This window comes from Talpa europaea (assembly GCF_964194135.1).
Source record: "Talpa europaea genome assembly, chromosome: 15".
In the NCBI taxonomy this organism is placed as follows: domain Eukaryota; kingdom Metazoa; phylum Chordata; class Mammalia; order Eulipotyphla; family Talpidae; genus Talpa; species Talpa europaea.
The window spans coordinates 25,827,429-25,849,786 of NC_140083.1; the positions used below are offsets into that span (position 1 = coordinate 25,827,429).

The window sequence follows — 22,358 nt, forward strand, 5'->3', positions numbered from 1 at the left end:
ATTGCTTGTATTGCTTACTGAACCATGAGCTGTTTGAGGATAGGGACATATCTTGTTTGTCTCCATAGTGCTAGTGACTATCAGAATCTTGGAAACATCATAGACATTTAATATGTTTCCAAAATGGGTATTAATGAAACTGCACTTTACACATGAGGTTCTGAGATATTGACAGTCTTGCTTTCACTCAGAATTGGTGCTCCCACCAATGCATCACAGCTTTTTTTTTAGCTTAACTGTAAATGAACTCTCAAAGATCGGTTTCTATCAGATAAGACTACAAATATTGCATTAGAGATTCATGTGTATAAAGTTGCAACCCTTTCAAAATGTATTTTTTTGCTTATTTGTGAAATATCATCTCAGTGTGATCACAGAGACCATCTCATGAATCTTAGGTGAATGATACATGATTTATTAGGAGAAATAAATATTATATAAATGTTTGTCCACCGAGAGAAAGTTTAAAATTTTACCTAGCAGGTAAATTATGAAAGTAGGTTAGAATGGTTTTCTGAGCAGCTTCTAAAATAGCTGCTCATATAGCAAACAATATGAGGAAATAAACAATGTAAAGAGACACATCAACCAAATGTAAATGTGAGAGCCCTGTTTGATCCTGAATAGAACTAACTGAGATAAAAGAATTTCAAGCCAAAAAGTGAACTGTAAATGAGGATAAGTCAGAGAGATGTCAACCATGGAAAAAATCTTAAATTTAGAAATAGAAAATAAAATATATGAAATAATAAACTGCCTGAGACTTGCTTAAAAATTCTCTAATGGGGATGGTTGTGTGTAGACAGTGTGTGTGTGTGTGCATGCTCATGTAGGTACAGGTAAAACAGGATCAGTAAAATGTTGATCATCGTTAATGTTCGTATGCATACAAGTAGTATTCATTATACTCTACTTTCCACTTCTAGATGTGATTTTTATAACACCATATTTAAATGACATTTATTTCCATAATAAAAAGTATAAAAAAGGCTTATTTCTCAGTATTGTATAGCTTTAGAAACTACCAAATTACTCATATATATATATATATATACACATATTGGTTGCAAAATCAATATTATCATCGCAACCCAATGTAAAAAATTATTGTCATCTGTGGATTGATTCCAAAATTTAAGAAAGCAGCTACTTTTTCTGCTTGGGAAAATTTTATATAGTCTCTAGATGAACATTAGGGAAGCTTTTTCCATCTGTCATCTCTTCTATGTGCATTAGAAACCTCAAGTTCTCTGTTAGTGAAAGGAGCCTGTACCACACTGGGCTGAGTGCTCGCCTCACATTCACTCTTTTTCTACTCAGATTGGCTTTTAACAGAACATAATGTGCCATTAAGTGCAAGCCCATCATTTTATTTTAATAAGATAAATAGCCTCAAGAATCCTTTAAGTGAAAATCTCATTTATAAGATGGATATTTCTTTAAGGGTATAGAATACATTTTCTCACAAAACTTACATTAAAATGCAGTGCAAAATACACTTTATATTAGGAATTTTTTATGTCTGGCCTGGTTCCTGGGTATTTCTCTTGAAATGTGGATTTTTCCCTCTGATAATGTGGAATATCCTTCAAAATGTGGAGAAAAATGCAAATGATCTTCAGTACCAACTAAATTTACTATAACTATATTTTCCATTTTTTTTAAGTCTACAAAAATCAAAATATGGTGTGTAGCAAATATCAAGTATCTAAAATACTAAACATGAAACAAGGTTTCAATTACAATGTCTTATCGACATACTGGCTCAGGGATGCAGGTTAATCCTTTACAATATTATCACAGATTCTAAATTTTATTAATACATGCTTAGACAATGGAAAAAGAGATTATGGCACTTTGTTGTTAGCTGTTCTTGTTTATTTAAAATATGTAGCAAAGATTTTCCAATATTTACATAAAACTGACATAAATGTTTAGAAAAGCACTATTAGCAATAGATCTCCCAAAAGATACATCTAATAATCTCCTTCAATTCAAATCATTGCTGTTTCTTCAGAGCAACAACAGCGTAACATCTGGGAGATTTCACAGGATCAAATAACTTCACAAGCGCAGACCATGCAATATCTTCCTGCAAATTGACAGGTGATTTAAGGATACAAAAATTCATTGAAGATAAAAACAAGAGATGGTTCAGGCTATTTTTTGTAACATAAAAACTACATAAAAAACAAGCTATATATAAAGAAATTATTCTTTGTTAAATAAAATTACTATTTACAATTTCATTTTAACAAATTTATGTAAGGAAACAAGGATCTATGCAGAGAGTCAATTACAAGGGTACTCTTTGCTGTGATTGTGAAAAACTGTAAGTATCTAATAGCAATTATTTATTATTTAAGTGAATTATAATATAATTTTCAACTTCTATAGCACAAGCATTTTTCAACTTCTATAGCACAAGCATTTTTCAACTTCTATAGCACATTTAATGAGATGTACAAATACAAAATGAAATAAATAAAACAAATTAGATACAATTTGTTTCCAGTTTTAATTAAAGTACAAGCAATGTGCGCATACATGCAACATATATATATTACAAAAAAGCACTAGAGAACATACCAGAAATCTAATAAAGATGGAATTATTGTTACTCTTAATTTTTTTATATTCTTCATTTTGAACTTTCTATTAACTATCACCTTTACAACAAAAAATTAAATATTAACAAATTAACATTTGTATGATTCTGTCACTTCATTACCAATCCATTAATCCTTAAGCATATTGTTTTGCCCATCTGCTTTATTTATGTTAATAGAAATTGTTTTAAAAAGGGATGATGATTACATAGTTAACTAGGCCTAATTTTGCCACCTACCAACTTGGAAACCAAAGTTTTCCAGTGATTTTGGTGGAAACATAGGAAAATACACTATTACCTAAATATTTAAAAAATTCTTTTCAGCATAAAATAAATATAGGAAAAAAGCAACCAACTATCAAAAGCCATTGTCTCAAGTAGCCTATTAAAAAGAAGAATGTAAAACTCTCCATATGATAAAACAGAATCACTAAAATACACATTTGGAGTAGAAACATAAGGCTATATCCATGAATGAGGTTAATTCTAATAATTCATAAAACTTTATTTTCATCACAGCACAGAATGGAATGTATAAAACATATTTTCCCTAAAGAAAACCAAATAGAAAATTATTTTTCATACAACACAGAGAAAATTGTAAAAAAATAGACAATTTTCATTGATCAGAAAGTTTTTATACTGCAGAATGCATATATCCAAAAATCCAAGGTGAACTGAAAGGCAAATTCTTACAAGATGAACTGTATATATGATATCTTTCATGTCTGTTATTTATTAATTTTAGCTATATAGTATGTCATATATGATGGTTTGTATTCACTGCCTACTGTATAGTAATTACCATACAATTAAAGAACCTAACTTTATTGCAGTTCTGTGGAAAACATCTGTTGTACATATGTTTATGTTTTAAAAAAAGATGGAATGAATATTTAAACTTGGAAAATATAATAAGAAAAATGATCTTACTAGTTTTATGTGATAGAATTTTAATATAAGTGAATCCATATTACTGGATTTAATAAACATATCTGTTATACATTTAAAAGTAACATAATTACCTGCTCTTTTAGGTAGCAAAGTCGATCCAGAAGAATCAATGTCTCTATACAAGGAGCCAGAACAACTTTCAACTAAGAAAAAGAATAAGAGGCTGAGGATGGTGGTACTTAAAAGACTAGCTTAATCCTAATGTATAAGAAAATGTATCTATAGAAATTTATATGAGACCAACTCTCCAATAACTGCTGCATACTTCAGAAAATTAACAGAGCAGAGATCAAAAGTTTCTCTTCAATAATAATAGGAAAAGAATGTCCTTTGAATGACTTTGAGGTAGAATCCAAAAGCGATCTTACATATGTGATAGAAAGCTTTTAAAGGGGCACTAAGAATGAAATTCATTAAAAGGAATGCTTGTGAAATAACTGCATTGAGACCAATATGTGTTCAAAGCACTCTGAAATTTCTTTCTGTGCGTTTATAATACACTTTAAGAGAAATCTACCATGTGTTCTCTTTACTACATTACCAACACCTAATATAGTTCTGAAATAGGAAATGATCCAAAACAGTTTTTCTACAGTAAGAGAAAAAACAATATAGATTGGTTGGCTCCATAATAAAATTTAATAGGACCCTATTCAAATCTAGTAACATATTCAATTTACTATCTTTAATTCTGAGATTTACCATATTAAAAGCTTCCAGTTCATTCATTCTAGGTTTATACTTGTCATAGTAGTCCATTATGATTTTTTCAGGCAGCTTCAAGATAAAACAACAACAAAAGTAGTAAATATAACAACAATTAAAAAATATTTTTCTTATTTAAACATATCCTAAAGTACATGTAACAATTTAAAATAAACTTGGGTATCTGAAGAACTCTATGGATATTCATGAAAGCAAATTAATATAACTCTAAATTCATTGAAATATTTTGCACCGAGAATAGGTTATTCAATATATCACAAATAAAATTACCAACAACACCCTATTAATATTATTTCAACAAGTTAGTGATTCAATATTTACTTTTACTTGGGATATATAACAGGAATTCAATAAACATTTTTTGAATGAAATAAAGATTTAAAATAAGATATCTAAAACTACCCTAGAAAATAATTCAAAGATACAAGACAATAAGGACATAAATTTATCTTTAAGGTAATTTTTTCTAACATCCATTTAACAAATCCATCACATAGATTACTTTCCTTTCTTTCTCTAAAACTTGATACTCACAGTGGAATAGTTCATTTCTATGACAATGACTTCTGTGCAGAATTAAAGAAAAGATTTCCCCCTTGGTACAGAGCCCATGCAAATTAAGCCACTTCCCTTCTCAATACTTAGAGAATTTTCTCATCTTTGAATCAAATAAAAGTCTCCAGGACATTTTTGCAGAAAAGTATATTGGACAGCATCCAGGTATGCACTTCAAGGCAGCAAAAGATTCTCATCTTGCATAATTGTGTGTGTGTTTGAATTACAACCATTAGTCTTTACTTCTCTTCTACCACCCTGTCAGCAGTTACAGGACAACTTAGAACTTACTCTCTATTCTTTTCCGCCTCATCAGCATACCTTTTCCTACAAATATGGCTTCTCAGTGTGACTCCCTGGGTTCTCCAATATCCTGTTTCTCATTTGTGCCAAACTAGGAAGCATCATCCTGGCCACGGGGCAAATTATTTAACAATAGTTTTAATAAAGCATCGCTAGAGGGATGAACTATTACAGTTACATAGGTGTAAGTAGGGTAATACTTCTTTAATGATGTGATCTGATACAGGGATGGGGCCTGGCTATCTAGGATTTGTATGGGGGGGGGGTAGGTCCATGAAAGTCAGGAATGGGGTTTAGAGCAGTTTTCTGCAGTTAATGGGGCAAGACCAAGAAATCAGAGGGCAGTCATGAGATACTATAGATAATTCAAATGGGGTTGTTGGGGATTCAAGGTCACATTCCAAAGTGATGTGGTCGGAACTGAGATATAATCACTAAGCTTGACAGGTACAGGCTGGGGAATTATCATTAAGAATCAGGACTCTGCAGGGCCTCCCCTGGTGGCTCAGCGGTTGAGCGCTGGGCTGCTAGGCTGCCCGCAGCCTCTGCAGCGTGGGTTCCTTCTCCAGCCGCTGGCGAGGGTCCCACAAAAAAAAAAAAAAAAAAAAGAATCAGGACTCTGCAGAGAACTCAAAAATCCACAGTAGGCAGCTAGTGTAATCTCCAGGCAGTGAGCAGAAGAGAAAGCACTAAAATTGAATAAAGGGGAAAACCAGAAACTTAAAAGCCAAAAGATGAAGCCGTGGTGGGAGACAGTGATAACAGCAGGTCACCAGAGGCAAAGGAAAGGAAGAGTCTGAATTCTCACATAGAAAAAGCTCATGCACTTTTTGACTCGTTAACAGTACGCTGTTTAAGCCTCCCCAAACTCTGAAATGCAGTGCCTACCGGAATGCATGAATGAAACTGCACATGTGCATGTAACCATGACCAAAGTTTCCTAACGAGGAGTGTCTGAAGTGTTCAAGCACTTGAACAAAATACTTATAGTCCTGCAGTTCTGTCACATAGAGCATCAAAGTGTTCCACCAGATACAAAATATTAGGAAAATGACATTCTTTTGCAAGGAAATGAACTTTTCAGAGCTTTCAAGTCCTGGTACGGGAGATAAGAACTAATTAGTCTCTGCAAGGGAAATAATTTTCTGCTTAGTTCCCAAAACACTGATTTCTAAATCAATTTCTTGTGACTTTTTTTCCTCTTCCAACATCCACTGAAATTTCAGGATAACCTTCCAATTAATATTCTCTGAACTTTCTTTTCTTTCTTTTTTTAAATACCAGTCTCCTAAATAAAACTGGGAACTTGAGCTTAGTTTAGGAAATTAATTATCACACAAGAAGTTTCATATTCATTGTGTTTTTACAATGGACAATCAGGAAACAAATAAGAGAGGGTCTGCCACAGTAGTTTTAAAAGAAACTACTTGATATGTATCTACTGCTATAGGTTTATGCTATCTTGTTCTTCATGAGAGATGTCCTAATTATCATTGTAAATCCAGTGTTTATACTGTTCTTGGCACAGCGGGGCGTCTTCAAAATAAATGAACAGTTACATTATGCTGATTTCAAAAGTCTTGCTTTTGCTTGCCTATTTTGGAAAAATACCTAAAAATATTTTTTTGAGTGACCCTCTATCTACTTCCACCAACATTCTAGCTTAATGTGTTTCCACTTTCACCCATTCAACAATACACCTCCCCATTCTTATAGTATATCAGTTTTATTGTCCTCATTTCAGTTCCCAATATTAAAAATTAACTTCATTTATTTGAGTATTCATTACATGTGTATAATACAAACACATACACACAAACTCTAGAATATACCTTTATATTTCCCTCTTCTTATGGACAAGTACTCCAGCTTACTCACTGTCTAACAAAATAATACTAGTACTAATGCCTTTAAAATCCTATGGATGTGTGTTTTTGTGTGTGTACAAGCACACATTTGTGTGCATGCAGTATGTACATGAAGAAGATGATGGAAAGAACAGTTACATAAATGGACAAAAGTAAATAAAATGGTGTGGAGCAATAAACACAGGGGTGGCAGCAGTATTTACAATAGCCAAGCTTTGGGAGCATAGTAAGTGCCTCCAACAGATGACTAGATTAAGATGTGGTATATATACACAATGATGAATACTACTCAGTAGGATTTTATCTTTTTTGATAAAATCATACCATTTTCAGCAACAAGATGGATAAGCCAGAAGAAAGATAAATAGTGGATGGTGTCACTTATATGTGGAATATAGAGAAATCAAACAAAGGGGAAGAAAAAGATAACCCTGAAAACCAACCTTTGAAAGCTGACCATAGAACCAAGGTATCCAGAGGGGAAGGAGAGAGTGGAGAATAGGGTGGGGAGAGAGCACAATGGACTATGGTAAAGGACTATGAGGACCTTGTGGTGGGTAGGCTATGAAGACAACACTAAAAGGGGAGAGATCATCCTATACTTCCAAAAATATTAGCAATTATGTAAACCAATAGTGCTACAATAAAAAAAAAAAGAAAGTTAAAAATAAATAAAACTGGTACAGACTGTGAAGAAAACATAAAACTTTAAAGGCAATTTTTTGAAAGCTTTCTGAAATTTGGTGAGATGACAATGTTTGGGACACAAGATAAAATTTGAGGATACCCATTGCAATGGCAAATGCTTGCTTTTAGCTCTATAGTCTTCCTTTTACCAGGATGTCCTTTTAATCATCAGAATTTTATTTTAGATATTTATAAATATTTATATATTTATTTTAGATATTTATAAATGTTAAAGCATTTTACAAAGAACATATGAACAAGTAAAAATTTGAGCACCGCAATAGTTTATTGTAAGAAATCCATCTGTCATAAACCATGTACTTAGTGATACAAAATAGTGAAACAATATATCATTGTTGGTGATACAGAATTAGGATGAGCTTTACTATGGAATCTAAACACTCTTCTTAAACAGATCTATATATGATGTAAGGCTGGGACAATATTATCCCTAAGTGGGTATAATTGTACAAAATGAAAGGTCAAGGAGGAAATAATTTTGAATAAAATGTTTTTGACATGTGAGAACAGAATCACTGCTTCTTCCCCCTTCCCCTCTCCATGCTTCTTGGTGTAACATGTGAAATGACATTAAAAAAAAAGCAAACCAAAAAACATGGGGTTTGTAATGGAAATGTTAGATAATTGCAAATAGAATCACTAAGATGGCAAATGCTTGAAGACAATAGATTTCAACTGGGGGTGATTTTGCCATCCTGGGGCATTTTTGGCAATAACTGGAGGCTTTTAAATTTAATTTTTTGTTCCCTATTAGTGGGTAGAGACTACATCCTACAATGCTCAGGACAGTCCCCCACAACAGAAAATCATCAAAATGTCAACAGAGCTGAGTTTAAGAAATCCTGCTCTAAGAAAATGCTCAGTGTTGTCATTTCATTGACTGTAGGATTTATGGATTCACTTTATTTATTTATTTTGTTTTTATAATTATTTTTATTTAGTTTATTGGATTTTTAAAATATTTTATTTTATATAATTCTTACATCATTTTTCACCTTTGCACAATGTATGCATTTTCATTTTGGTTATATTCCCCATACAATTGCACCCCCCCCTTATTTTGACTCTAGTCCTTCCTCTCCAGGCCCCTCCTTGCCCACCCCCCCACCAGTCTGGTCTCTGGTTTATAGTTGCTTGTTGATTTTGATTTTTACTTTGTATTGATTAGTCTTTTTCCTGGTCTCTTATTTAGGTTTTCTAAATTCCTGCTATGAGTGAGACCATCCGGTGTTTTTCTTTTTCTTTCTGACTTATTTCACTGAGCATGATCCCTTCTAGCGCCATCCATGTTGCTATGGATTCACTTTCAAGCTGCATATGAACCATTTATTATATATCTAGCATCTTCATCTTTTTTTTCCTTTGGGATGATGGTTTAGAAATGTTCCCTTTTTACCTCCATATGTTTAATGTGATTTCTTGCGACTAAGAATTTATACAGAGGATGTTAGGAGATTTCTAGCTACTCACTTGTTCATAGTTTTAAATATGAAGAGATGTGCTTTAAAAGGTCAGAAACATGTCAATGCATTCACCCCATTCAATTATATATGAAGTTTGTGAATAACTGAATATGAATTTAGTCAAAGATCTTTTAAATATTCTGGTATACTGAATAATTTAAATTTAAATGTTATTGCTATTTTCAGAATCCCATGTGAAAACTAATTTCATTTTTTTTAAAGATTTATTTATTTATGCATACAAGAGCTGGGGTACAGGCTGGAGATGCGGCGGGGTGGGGCGGTGAGAGGATTCACCAGAGACAGAGTGGGGAACTGAACAGGCAGACTGATTGAAGTACACTGCTGAGGGGAGCAGTGGGTGAGTCAGGAGAGGTCTGCTGTGCCATATGGGTTGCTCCCTGGCCAGCTGGGGATCAAACTCATGCTGCAGAGGCTGCTATTGCCTCATAGTGTGGTGCTTAACCCCTTGCACCACCAGGGAGGTCCGAAAATTAGTTTCATTTTTAAAACGGAACTATACAAAATCTTTTATGTATTTGTGGTTAAAAATTTCATTTTAGCACTGTTGCATCCTGATGTGGGAGAAAATGATAAGATTTTCATGCTGTATTGGTTGAAACAACTTTGGATTTTCAAAAGCACTCATTTTCCAATTACTCTGGTCCAACAGACACAACTGTCCCAATTTCTCTCACTTAAAATTAAAACCAAAACAAAAAACCCTAAACATATACTTATCTATAATCTTCCTTTTACCAGGACATCCTTTTAAACATCTTATTATGTTTTTCTGTCCCCTTTCCCCCAATATCTTATAGCTTGAGCTTCTTAGTCCTTTTCTTTTTCTATTTTATTCAACATATTTGTTAAATGAGCATATAGTTACATGTGACATGTACATACTATACATGTTATATGAGCTCATCTGTTATGAGCATAAACAGTATTATGAGAAAGTCAGGAAGATACTACTAATACTGTCTCTATTAATAAAGGTAATCATTTAATACTGATTTTACAAGCACATGCTTACATACATTAGTCTTTTTTTCTTTTAACTTTAACTACTCAGTATAGTGGAGATTATTAATTGAGATTTGGTATTAGTTGAATCTATGTTCAATTTCCAGCTCAGTTACCACTTGCTAGCTCTTTGACATTAAAAAAATGACTTGCCTTTTTCTAAGCTTCTCTTTTTAGATTATTACATTCGGAATAATGAAAGTATCCATGGTAAGTGTTTCTTGTAAACAGTGAGTGAGATAAAACTGTGATGTCCATAAATAACAGCTTTTCCCTGTATTAAATGTTTAGTAAATATTAGACATCATTAATACGCTAATGAGCACTATAAGCATATTAAGGAATGTTTATTAAGGCTTTAATGGACAAACCTGTGTAGAGAAAGACATTAGGAAGGATAAACAACATTCTTCCTAAATTTCTACTGTTTAGATTTTGGCAATGAAATGATATGCTGTGAGTTTAACTAAAAACTCAGCTCTTTGTGAAAATTATGTTTACATTTGTGCTCTTAATTTAAAAGACATGAAGATTGAGACATGCAAACAAGTTATATACTAAAATTAATTAGAAGGAAAGTCAGTCTGATTTGTTAAAATACATTTTTTAACAAATGAGAAATAGAATAACTAGGATAACTAAGTCTATTCTCAATCACTTATGCAACAGCAGGAGGGACTTCATTGTTGTGAATAATCAAAATTATTTATAGGAGTTAAATTAATTGTATTATTATAAATCATACATATATACAAAGGTCAGAATAATAGAAACTAGTGCTATTTAGTTAGCCTTTACTATGCACAAACATTGTACTCAGGGTTTTTCATAAATAACCCTGATTTTCCTAAATCCTATGACATAGGAATCTCTTTTTTAAAGGCCATTTTATTGGGAGAGAAAAGTGATTAGTACCAATCTTATTGCTTCAGTAATAAAGTAACTGGGGACTAACTAGTTAATTGGTACAATAAATAATAATACTACTCTTTAGTTTTGATATAACTTAATCATGTTTGTGTTACTTTTTGAAGAAATTCATTTCTTTAACCACCTGTTTTATTTTTTGTTTCAATTCACAATCAATTCAAAATATCAGAGTGATTCAAGATCACCTTAATATTTTAGTTAATAACTCATTTGAATCATGTTGAGAATTTAATTTGTTCTGTGTTAGTTTATTACCAGTAGTCACTGTGTTTTTTTCGGTCATCAACAATATGTTCTCAATTATTAGGTTGGGCCTCTATGATGTTAGTATCAATTTCCAGAATTCTCCCATTTCAAAAGCTTTTTAAATTTAAAATTTTATATTTTCATTAGTTACACAATTTTAAATAAACAAGATTCAAAATTAAAAGTTTTTCTTTTGCATTACTTACAATTTCCATCTTGCTCTTTAAAACTCTATTTTGATTTGAGAATTGGCACATTTTTGCCTGAATAAACCTAAGTGAAGACGCTCTCTGAAGGTGTATGACAGTGAACTATACCTACAGGCAGGAAAACTGACCCAGTAAACTTAATGGGGGCTTGGTTTCAATATAATTTAGCATGTTTTTCACAAATGGGAGAAGAATAGAAGGCAAAGAATTTTGATTACCTCAAATTATTATTACTCCATAGAAGTTGTTTTTTAATAAAAATATAGGTGATTATATACTGACCTTGGACTCATCTAATCCAAGCTTCTTTAGAGACTTTCTGACATAATCCAGAAAGGAAGAAGATTTGGAATAAATTTTACCAACATGTCGATCACTGCAAAATACAAGTGAATTGCTTTTTATTTTTTCTAATTTAAATTACAGATTTTAAGTTCAATCATGAAATATTTTAAAATACCTTCTGTGTATAGGGCACAAGCACTAGATGTGACAAAAATGAAGCAATGCTTTTGTGAATATTTCAAAGTAACATATTATAAAATATTCAGAATCTGCTTCTGAGAATTCTTTCAACATACAACAGTAGAGCACAGTATTATGAAGACAATAATATAAGAAAGAAATTGCAAACTTAAAGTATTAAAAAGCCTCATTTTAAAAGGGAATTATAGGTCTTTCAAAAGTTTCCATTGTGGCACAAAACACATTTAAATTTTACTGGCTCAATATTACAGTGCACATTTCATTGCAACACCTGTTAATAGTGGTGATAATTCAACAGCTACGCAAAGAGAACTTCAATGCCAGCCATTGAACATATGCTGAGTTGGGTCTGACTTGATTTCATTTGTGCCATGCAGATTTTTATTATGCTTTAAATAAAATATCATGAGATGGTTTTGAATTTAAATAATGCAATACTAGACTATCACATCTCACAATTTTGGTTTCTATTTAGGTGTAATGTAAAATTCCATGGAATTAAAAATTCACTACCTCCAAGTTATCAAATAAATATTAATTGCATAAATATTATCCCTATGATTAATTAGCATGGAATGTTATCAATTCCTCCTTTGAAATACACGTCAAATATACTTCTTCAGCTTTATTTCTAAAGGGCCACCTCAATTCTACTATTAGCTGCGTTCTGGTTATTATAGCACTTCCCAATTAAGACTGGTGTCTGCACCTTCTATTTTGCCTACATTGTAATATTTTCTAAGAGGAATATTTTTATATACAACTTCTCTGCTCAAATAGACTTTCACTCTATCGCTCATCTTTTAGGATAAGGTAAACAATCAAGGCCAATACCTTCAGAATAGAACCACATTTTTCCACTATATCCCAGAATTCAGTTTTTCCTACTCATTATATGACTGTCCTCCAGATTTCTGCCTTGATTATTTGCTCATGTAGTCATTTCCTAATAGATTTATGAGGTTCTTCATTCTTTTCCTCAGCTTACTAAAATCAGAGTCACCCTTTATGATCAAGCTCAAATACTTATTTTTCATAACATGATCAATAATAATCTTTTCTAGTTTTGCATGTCAACAGACCTTATCCTTCCTCCATTTATTATATGACAGCCTTGAAAGAACAGTCATTCAAATGAGTGGAAGTTCCAGGAAGCAGAAATTATATTCTTATATTTTATATAATTCTTAAGCCCTATACATACTTACGTATCTTATGTATAATAGATAACATATAATAGCTATGTACATCTAATGTATCATAGAATACTGAATTGGTTAACTATGTAGTCAGAAAAAGATACCCTTTAATATTAACTTCTTGTCTCTCCTCTTAAAAAGGTTTTAAGCCTTTTCAATGTTTTTAATCCAAAGAGAAAAACAAGCAATTATTTCCCACAAACAATGATTCTAGTTCTTATTTTGAACTATTCGTCAATGCCCAATGGAGTCATTCAAGAGAGAAAGCACTGCCTAGTAGATAAAGAGTGTTGTTGCTGTATTCCTACTAGCTCCTAGTTTCAAAAAAATGGGATGTATTAGAATTATAGTTTGTAATCTATATTGATTACAAAGCTGAAAGAACAAAAGTAAGCTGTTCACAAGTACTAACCATTCTAAGCTGAAGAGAGAATATAGTATAAGTGGTACCAATTTGTTTCTTGGGTTTTGAAAGCTAAGAGAAACATCTTAAATTTTAATTTGCCCTTGTCTTACTCTTTCTATTCAGAGTATATTACCTTTTGCTGTTTCAAAAATCTCACAGCACAATTATTAGGCAACAGTTTACCTAATACAGACTTTTATTTAAGTCCTATGTTAATGTGAACACTTCTATACCTGTTTTCAGCAACAACAAAACAATGAATAGAAACTAGAAATATAATTATTTGATCATGTTACTTCTCTTCTTTAAAGACCTCTGGAACTTCCTAGTATTCTGAGGATTAAGATTTAAACCCTAACATAGTACATAATAAGCCCTGTACCATCTGGTCTTCTCTCAACCTTTCTAACACTATTTTATGATATTGCCTCTTCATAGCAAAGGCATTCTTTCAGTTTCTTTGAACATATAAAGCTAACACTATTACTGTAGCAATCCACTCTTGATCCTTTTCTGTAGGAAGTCTCAAATTTCTCCTTTGGGATCCTAACTCAAAGGCTGCACCCAGAAAGCCTCTGGCCTTCGAGATGAAGTTAGGCCTCCATCACAAAACTTTCTCTTCACATAATTCCCTCTTTTCTGGTTCTCCATCTTCCTTGATATGTTAAACCAGTGGACTCCAAAGGGAATGATTACACTTTAAGGGAAAGAGAATATCAGAATTTTTAATTCTTTTTATTTATTTTTTAAAAGATTTATTTATTTATGCATACAAGAATGGGGGTACAGGCCAGAGGTGTGAGAGATGAAAGGATTCACCAGAGACAGACTGGGGAACAGAACAGGCAGATAGACTGAAATACACTGCTGAGGGGAGCAGCGGGCAAGTCAGGAGAGGTCTGCTGCACCATGTGGGTATCTCCCTGGCCGGGGATCGAACTCATGCTGCAGTGGCTGCAAAAAGCTTCATAGGTTGCGTCTTAACCTCTTGCGCCACCAGGGAGGCCCTCTTTTTATTTTTACCTTCACCTTTTTAATTTTAATTTTTGAGTTTTTCACTACAAACAAATAGACATGAATAACATGTCTCAATAAGTATTCATTTTAGGGGTGTGCTCAAAAATGTTTATTGATAGAGGCATGAAATTTGAAAATGCTTGAGACACTACCTTGAGCAGCTGGAGAACAGAGTGCTACCTGTTTTGCTCTCAACTATATCCCCTATGTCTGCATGGTACCTCACACATAGCAGTATCTCAATAAATAGATTAAATGAAATAATAAATGACTTCTCTGCTTGTAAGACAAAACAGCTCATTAAACTATAACAGGGAAATGTATTCAGATAGTAAATAGATCTATTTATTAAGTGAGAAGACAAGCATATTGGAAGATATATATAGAGAATTACTGAAAAATACATATAAAGAAAAGTGCAATATAAGCAAGCAAAACACCTCAGATTTCATGTTTCCCATGTACTAGAGCTTCTTAAACCCTTTGCTGCATGTACTCCTTTAATTCTTATGACAATCCCCCATTACAGGTTCCACTATTATTTCCATTTTAGAGATGGATTTTATTTCCACAAAGAGATTATGTAAACTGCCCAAAGTTTGAATCTAGGATGTCTGGCTTCAGAATCTGGGCTATTAACTACTACTTAACATTACCTTCCATATATTATTTCAGGAGGATTCACATTAAATATTGTTAAGTTGCAGATGAAGAAAGTCCACTTGGTGTTGCACGCAAACAGAAGTAGGCAGATTTCACAACACCTGAGAAGACTATATGTGTATATTCTTAACAACACACAAGGTAGGCCCTCCTGCTGTACTTAAGGACAAGGAGTTTTAGTGCTTTGGTGCAATATAGGAAGTTCAGTAATTCTAATAAATAAAAACTTTTATGGGAGGAGGGACAAACTTGTGGTAGGTTATTTTTTTCTTTCTAACTCATCTACTGCTTGACATTCAGCCTAAACCTATTAGCAGTTGGGGCCAGTGAAAAGGATTTAGAGTCTTCCTAAATGGAATTCATGTTAATTAGATCATTCATTTACTCATCTTACAAAATTTCTTTAAATGCTATATAAGCCTGATACTTTATGTGTAGTATATAGTATATAGATAGTATCTAGCGATAAGCATAGGTTTTAAGCTCAAGCCCGCAATGAGCTTGAATCCTCAATCTACAACTTAATACTAATATGACTTTTCCTTTCCTTATTTACCAGGGGCATGGAGTTTTTTTTTTTTTTTTTTTTTTTTTAAAGATTTATTTATTTATTTATACAAGCACTGGGTACAGTCAGAAGCGCAGGAGGGTGAGAGAATTCACCAGAGCCAGAGCAGGGAACAGAACAGGCAGACTAACGAAATACACTGCTGAGGGGAGCAGCGGGCGGCAGGAGAGGTCTGCGCGCCATGTGGGACCCTCGCCTGGCAGCCGGGGATCAAACCGGCGCTGCAGAGGCTGAGGGCAGCTTCACAACCCAGTGCTCAACCGCCGCGCCACCGGGGAGGCCCGGGCATGGAGTTTTAAATCTATGTCAGACAACTGAAGATAAAATAAGATACTCTTATGTACAGTGCTTGGCTCAGTGTCTGGCACTCAAAAAATGGTGGTTATTTTCCTGTTATGAGCTGGGTTTTCAGGAGTAAAATCATCCACAGTTTATAAAAGATCTTTCACAGTTTATAAAAGATAGGTGAACAAATGTTGCAATCCAAGGTGGTGAGTACCTGAGTGTGAGCACCATGATATATAGCACAAAGTACAGAGCACTTTCACTACCTGGCATTCACTAGGGGAGGACTAGTCATCAACAACCATAGCAATGGCAATAGGGTTATAAAAAGATTCAGATCATAATCTAAGGTTTTGTGTCCTAAGAATGAGAACTTTTTCTCACATGAACCAAAGAAATGGTCTACTTTTAATCAAGCACACTATCTGAAAAGGTGCTGTATTAGAAAAAAAAAAAAAAAAAACACAATTGGATTAGGGGTCAGAAGACCTAAATTTGAACTATTGCTTCTGCAAACAAATCACCTCTCAGAGTCCCAATTTTCTCTCTGAGAAAACGAGGTGAAATGGAAGTAACAACTACTTCACAGGGCAACAGAAAGATGTAACTGAGATAATGTATACGGAGGATAAACTATAAAAGGCTACAGAAATGTAAAGTAGTATTTATTTTGACAATATAACTATGTTGGTGTTTTTTAGAAAGTATCTAGAGTTGTAAAAGTTCTGGTTTTACTGAAACTAGAGTAAAAGAGGTTTTTACTTATCACTTGTACAACTATGTAGAGACTATTTATGGAATACAATACATTAACTGTAGTGATTTAAAGGCAGTAGTTTTTACACAGATGTATGTATGTTTGAAAACACTTTCAAAGAGTTCTACAGGTGGGGATACTTTTAAAGAATTCAATTTCCAAATCTTCTCCTTTCTTAGACACAGTTTCCTAAAATTCATCTATCTAGAAAGATGCCTGTGATCTAGATTCTGTTTTCCACATGTCCTTTCACAAATTGCCCTTTCCTGCTTTCTCATGTCAAAGGGCATAACTCTAACCCATAATTACTATGTTGCACTGCTATGAGGTGTAAGCATCACAGACAAAATAATTCCATTATCAAAGGCATTATAAAGGCTATTGCTACACATCTCAGTAAGTGATGCATTCCAGTAAAATTTTACCCTTCACATTTAATAACATAAAATAAAAACTTCTAATATACATTGGCCACCTGTATAAGTATTTATTTAAAATAAACCAATTCAGAAGGATTTTTTTAACATTTAGATGCTTATAATATATAGACGAGAGGTTTTCTGTACAAGATATAAAGCAGGTATAAAATGTTAGAGAATCATGAAGGTACATGGTGGATATGATAACTCTGAGTAAATTTCTGAAGAAAGAGAGTTAAGCTAATTATGGATATCTGGGGAGGAATATTCCAGAAGCATATGCAATGGCCCTGAAGTATTAATGCTTCTGGTATTTTCAAGGAACAGCAAGGAAGGAAATCAGAGCAGACATAGAGGGAATTTACCTGAATAAACGTAATTTTACCTGAATTTTAAATTTTAATTTTAAATTTTAATTTTAGTATTTTACCTGAATAAACATAATTTGGGGGAAAATAACAATGAGTGAAAAACAGCATGTAATATAAATATTAATAAAAAGAAGACTGGACAAATATCAAAGAAAGAGAAACATAGCAGAAATGAGATCAGAGATATAATAAGGAGTTATATCATGTAAGACATTGTAGGTCATATAAAAACATTAGCTTTACTTCCAAGTACATGAGAAACCAAGGGAAGATGGTACGCAAGATCTCACTTAAAATATGAATAGAACCACTCTTGCTATGGCATAGAGACTAGACCATAAGAGCAACAACCACAGGAGGAAGACCAACCAGAAAGTTATTACAGTAATAAAGATGAGAGAAGACAGTGGCTTGGATCAGCGTGGTGGCCCTGAAGATGATGAGAGGTAGAATTTAGATATATTTTTGGTGGGAAAGACAACAAAATTGTTGAAGAACTAGATCTAGGGACTGTGAAAAAGAGGAGTCAAGGGCTCCCAGGATTTCTGGTATGAGCAACTAGAAGAATAAGATTGCCATTAACTGGACCATAATTTGGGAGTCATCAGTACACTAATGGTATCTGAAGTCACGCGATGGGAGAAGATCACGTAGGTGGCAAGAAGATTAAAAAAGCATACCAACAATTAAGAGGTTTGAAAGAGGAAGAAGAATCACCCGAAGAAACTGAAATAAAGAGAATAAGGTGAGTATCTTGTGAGGAATTTTACCTAGAATATGAGAAAAGAAGGATTTCCAATAGAGTGGTAAATTGTGTGAAATACAGAAGTCAGGTCAAATAAGATAAGATCAGGAATTGACCATGGGATTTAGTAGCCTGGGGTCACTGTAGTTGCTGAAAAGGGAGGTTTGATGGAGTGATGAAAGTAAAACCTGACTGGAATTCATGAGTAAATGGGAAAGAAAATGGCAGCACTTTCAAGGAGTTTTCCAATAATGGAAAGAACAGATGAAGGGTAAGATTTGGGAGGAAGAATGGGACCCAAAGAGAAAATCCAAAGAGGATTTTCAGAATCTGTGCTCTTAGCTACTATGACACATTGTTTAATTTAATAAGACTAAAAACAGGGTCGCAAGGAGCTCACTAGGTGACAGAAGAGAAAATATAAATAACTAATTCCACAATATTAGGTTCAGTAAGAGCAGTAAATCAGAGTAATTCCTGTGGCAGAAGAAGTGGAAAAAAGAAAGATAAAGTGATGTGTCTTCTAAACTAAAGCATGACTAGGATTTCAATTGTGAGAGGGTGCAGGAGGAAAGGGTAGCAGAAATAGAATATTCCAGGTGGATAGAGGAGCTCAAAGGAGACATACAGGGTACAAAATTAATTGCATGGGGAATGATGAATAATCCATTGTATCAGAAAGTGTGCCTGGGCAGCTGTTCAGGGCAAAAAGAAGGAAGAAGAGGGTGATGGATTAGGCTGCAAGGATATTAGTGTGAGAGTAGAAATGGCCTTAACTATCATAACAAGGATAGTTTCATTTTTAAATATAAAAGGAATTATCAACTATTTTGAAGTCAGAAAAGTGACATGACTGTTTCTGAAAGATAAATGATGGGACTTCAAGAACAGATTAAAAGGGGACCTCTTGTCAGAATAAAGGCATGGTCAGCATGCTAAAAAGGAATTAGTATTCTTTCTTTTAATAAAAGTGAATGCACTAGATCTAATTAAAATTCTAGTCAAGTTAACCCAACACCACCCACAAGCTTTTCCAAAAATACAATTCTAAGAACATGGTTTCTTGCAGCACTTCCAAAGAAGCAACATTAGTGTAGGAATTTAGTAAAAGGTGAAAAAGACATATACTAAATAAACGAAAACAAGCATAAGCAGAACAGAGTACCAAAATTCAGTTTCTCCATCATCACAAAACATTTTTGAAATTATTTTGTTTCTTTTATATGTTAACACATATTGAAAAACTTAAAACATCAGTAAAATTAACAGTTTTCTAAAAATGGCAATCACTTAAGGGAGATTAAAACTCTTCAAGCTACCCTTCAATCTTAAAGATACAATTTGCTCATTTCAGTTTGACCACACATTATGGATTAAATGATTAGCTTTAATTTTGTGACCCATCTTTCATAATCTGGTTTTTCATTTACTATTCCAATATCGAAAAATAAAAATGAAATTTTAATTAATTCATAATTACAGGTATCAAAATTATATATTTCCTGTACAACAGTAGACAGTATACATTATGATAGAGAATAATAAAATGTACACATTGTATTTTTCCTACTCTTTTTCCAAATGCTTTAAGAGAGATTTACCCTATGAAATTCCTTCTTAGGTCTTTCATTCCCTTTGTAAGTTCCCAGGTAAGAACAAATCATAAAAGAAATGATTTTCTATAAATTATTAAGTTTTAACATAAATGTTAAATGCTATATCATAATTATAATTAATAGAGCAAAAATGCTATACTTAAAATACACAGAAAACTTTACTTCTAATCTTAGGCTATAAACAATTACATTTAAAGAAACTTGTAGAATAATGTTTCAGGTAGTCCAGAACAGTGTATCACTTGCTAATTTGTTTTAGTTAACAAGAAAAACAAACTAAACAAAATGGAAGAGAAGTAATTAATTGAACTTATTTTCAGTTTTTAGTAGCCTTGCTGGCCTGAGATTCCATTCAAGTAACCTTGATTCACAATGCTAATATATAAAAAGCCATGCAAGTCAACTGATATTAAAAATATCCCCCAAAATTTTTAAATTAAAAAGAAACACAGGATAGTGGGAATACCTATGAACTATTAATTAAGCTTGAGTCCTGGTTCTTTCAGGCTATAAGACTTTGGACAAGTTTTTAACCACTTCATCTCACTATAAAGGGATGACTCAACAATTAACAAGGAACCCTAGGTGTATAAGAGATTAAAATTTGATAAGAGATTAAAATTTTATTGCTATTTAACACAAACACTTATAAAATAAAGAATAAAGAATGTCAATAAGTGCCTCTCTGGTGGTGCAAGGGGTTAAGATGCAACCTATGAAGCTAGCTGCAGCCTCCGCAGCACGAGTTCTATTCCCCAGCAGAGAGCTACCTACATGGCGCAGCTGACCGCTCCTGACTTACCTGCTGCTCCCCTCAGCAGTGTATTTCAGTCAATCTGCCTGTCCTGTTCTCCACTCTGTCTCTGGTAATTCCTCTCACCCCCCACACCTCTGGCCTGTACTCCAGTGCTTGTATGCATAAATAAATAAATCTTTTTTAAAAAAACAAAACAAAACAAGAATGTCAATAAAATGAACACTTGTACCTAACATCAATCCTGAGAAAAAAAGTTACAAGGATATTAACGTCCTTATGTATCCCTCCTCTTCCCCATCTTACTCTACACAATTGTCCCCACCCGTAAGAAACTACAATACTGAATCTTGCTTGTATTTACTATTCTTATGTTTTATCTTGATGTTTTACCATGTATTTATACTTGAAAATACTTGCAACAGCTGTGTTTACTTCTGAATTATATTAAAGGAATCATCACGTAGGAATTTTTTTGTGACTTTTGAAATCACAAGATAATATATTTGATGTGTGTGGTTGTAATCCATAGATTTTCCACTGTGCCAATTTCCATTCTATTCCATTCCATTCTGTTCTATTCCAGTTGCCCATTTGAATGAATAAAATTCAATTTATCCATTCTCCAATTAATGAACCTTTTATTCCCAGACTTGTTCACAGAAACATTGCTACTATTGATCACTGTTGTATAAGTCTCTAGGAGCTCATGTCTAACAGTTTCTCTAGGATATGTACTTAGACATGGAAATGCTGAGACAAAGTATGACTCTGAGGATTGATTTTTCCCCCTTAGATTAGAAAATTCTTAATATTGGTATTAATATTATTTTTCCTGAAATATAATTAACACATATATGCAACCTATTGTGTATGTAACTATTAGGTCATTTGCATTCTCCATTTTTCTGTTTCTTCATGCCTGAATGCGTACATTTTCTTCTGACCTGTCTTCCAGTTTCCTACTTCTTCAGCTATGTCTAGAATGCTGTTAAAACTATCCATTGATTTCTTAACAGCATTTTATTTTTTGTATATATTAGTTTTTTGACAAAAATTATTTCAATGTACATATTAAGCAGTTCTAAGAAAGTATTCAAAGAGATCAGTATAAACTTTAATTTCCTGGAATGTTTTACAGTGGCAACATATTGCAAAACTAAAGTAACCAGGATACTGCCATTTCCATGACCACAATGATCATTCATGTTGCTCTTTTAGAGCTAAGCCTAGTTCCTCCTCCTCCCTGGCAACTATGAATCTCATCTCAGTTTCTGTAATTTTGTCACTTCAAGAATGTTATACAAAGGGAATCATACAGTATAAACTTTTTGAGACTGGCTTGGTTGTTTTCAGCTTGGATCCTGTGAGTAGAGTGGTTATAAAATTTGTATATGAGTTTTTGTATCAAGATATGTCAACTTCTGTTGACACCTCAGGTGGGCCTGGGGGCAGGCAATCTATGCTGGTTCA

At 33.2% G+C, this 22,358-nt stretch overlaps 1 protein-coding gene across 1 annotated transcript in view; it reads right to left on the minus strand.

Moving 5' to 3' along the window:
- Positions 1-1,869: 1,869 nt before the first annotated feature.
- Positions 1,870-22,358, minus strand: part of METTL25 (methyltransferase like 25) — an 87,239-nt gene continuing 66,750 nt past the window's right edge. Inside the window, exons 9-12 of the mRNA XM_084255099.1 lie at positions 11,882-11,975; positions 4,268-4,342; positions 3,637-3,708; positions 1,870-2,092 (exon numbers count right to left, since the gene is read on the minus strand). Coding sequence (XP_084111225.1) covers positions 2,000-2,092; positions 3,637-3,708; positions 4,268-4,342; positions 11,882-11,975 — 334 coding nt within the window. The 3' untranslated portion in view covers positions 1,870-1,999. The remainder of the gene's footprint in view (positions 2,093-3,636; positions 3,709-4,267; positions 4,343-11,881; positions 11,976-22,358) is intronic.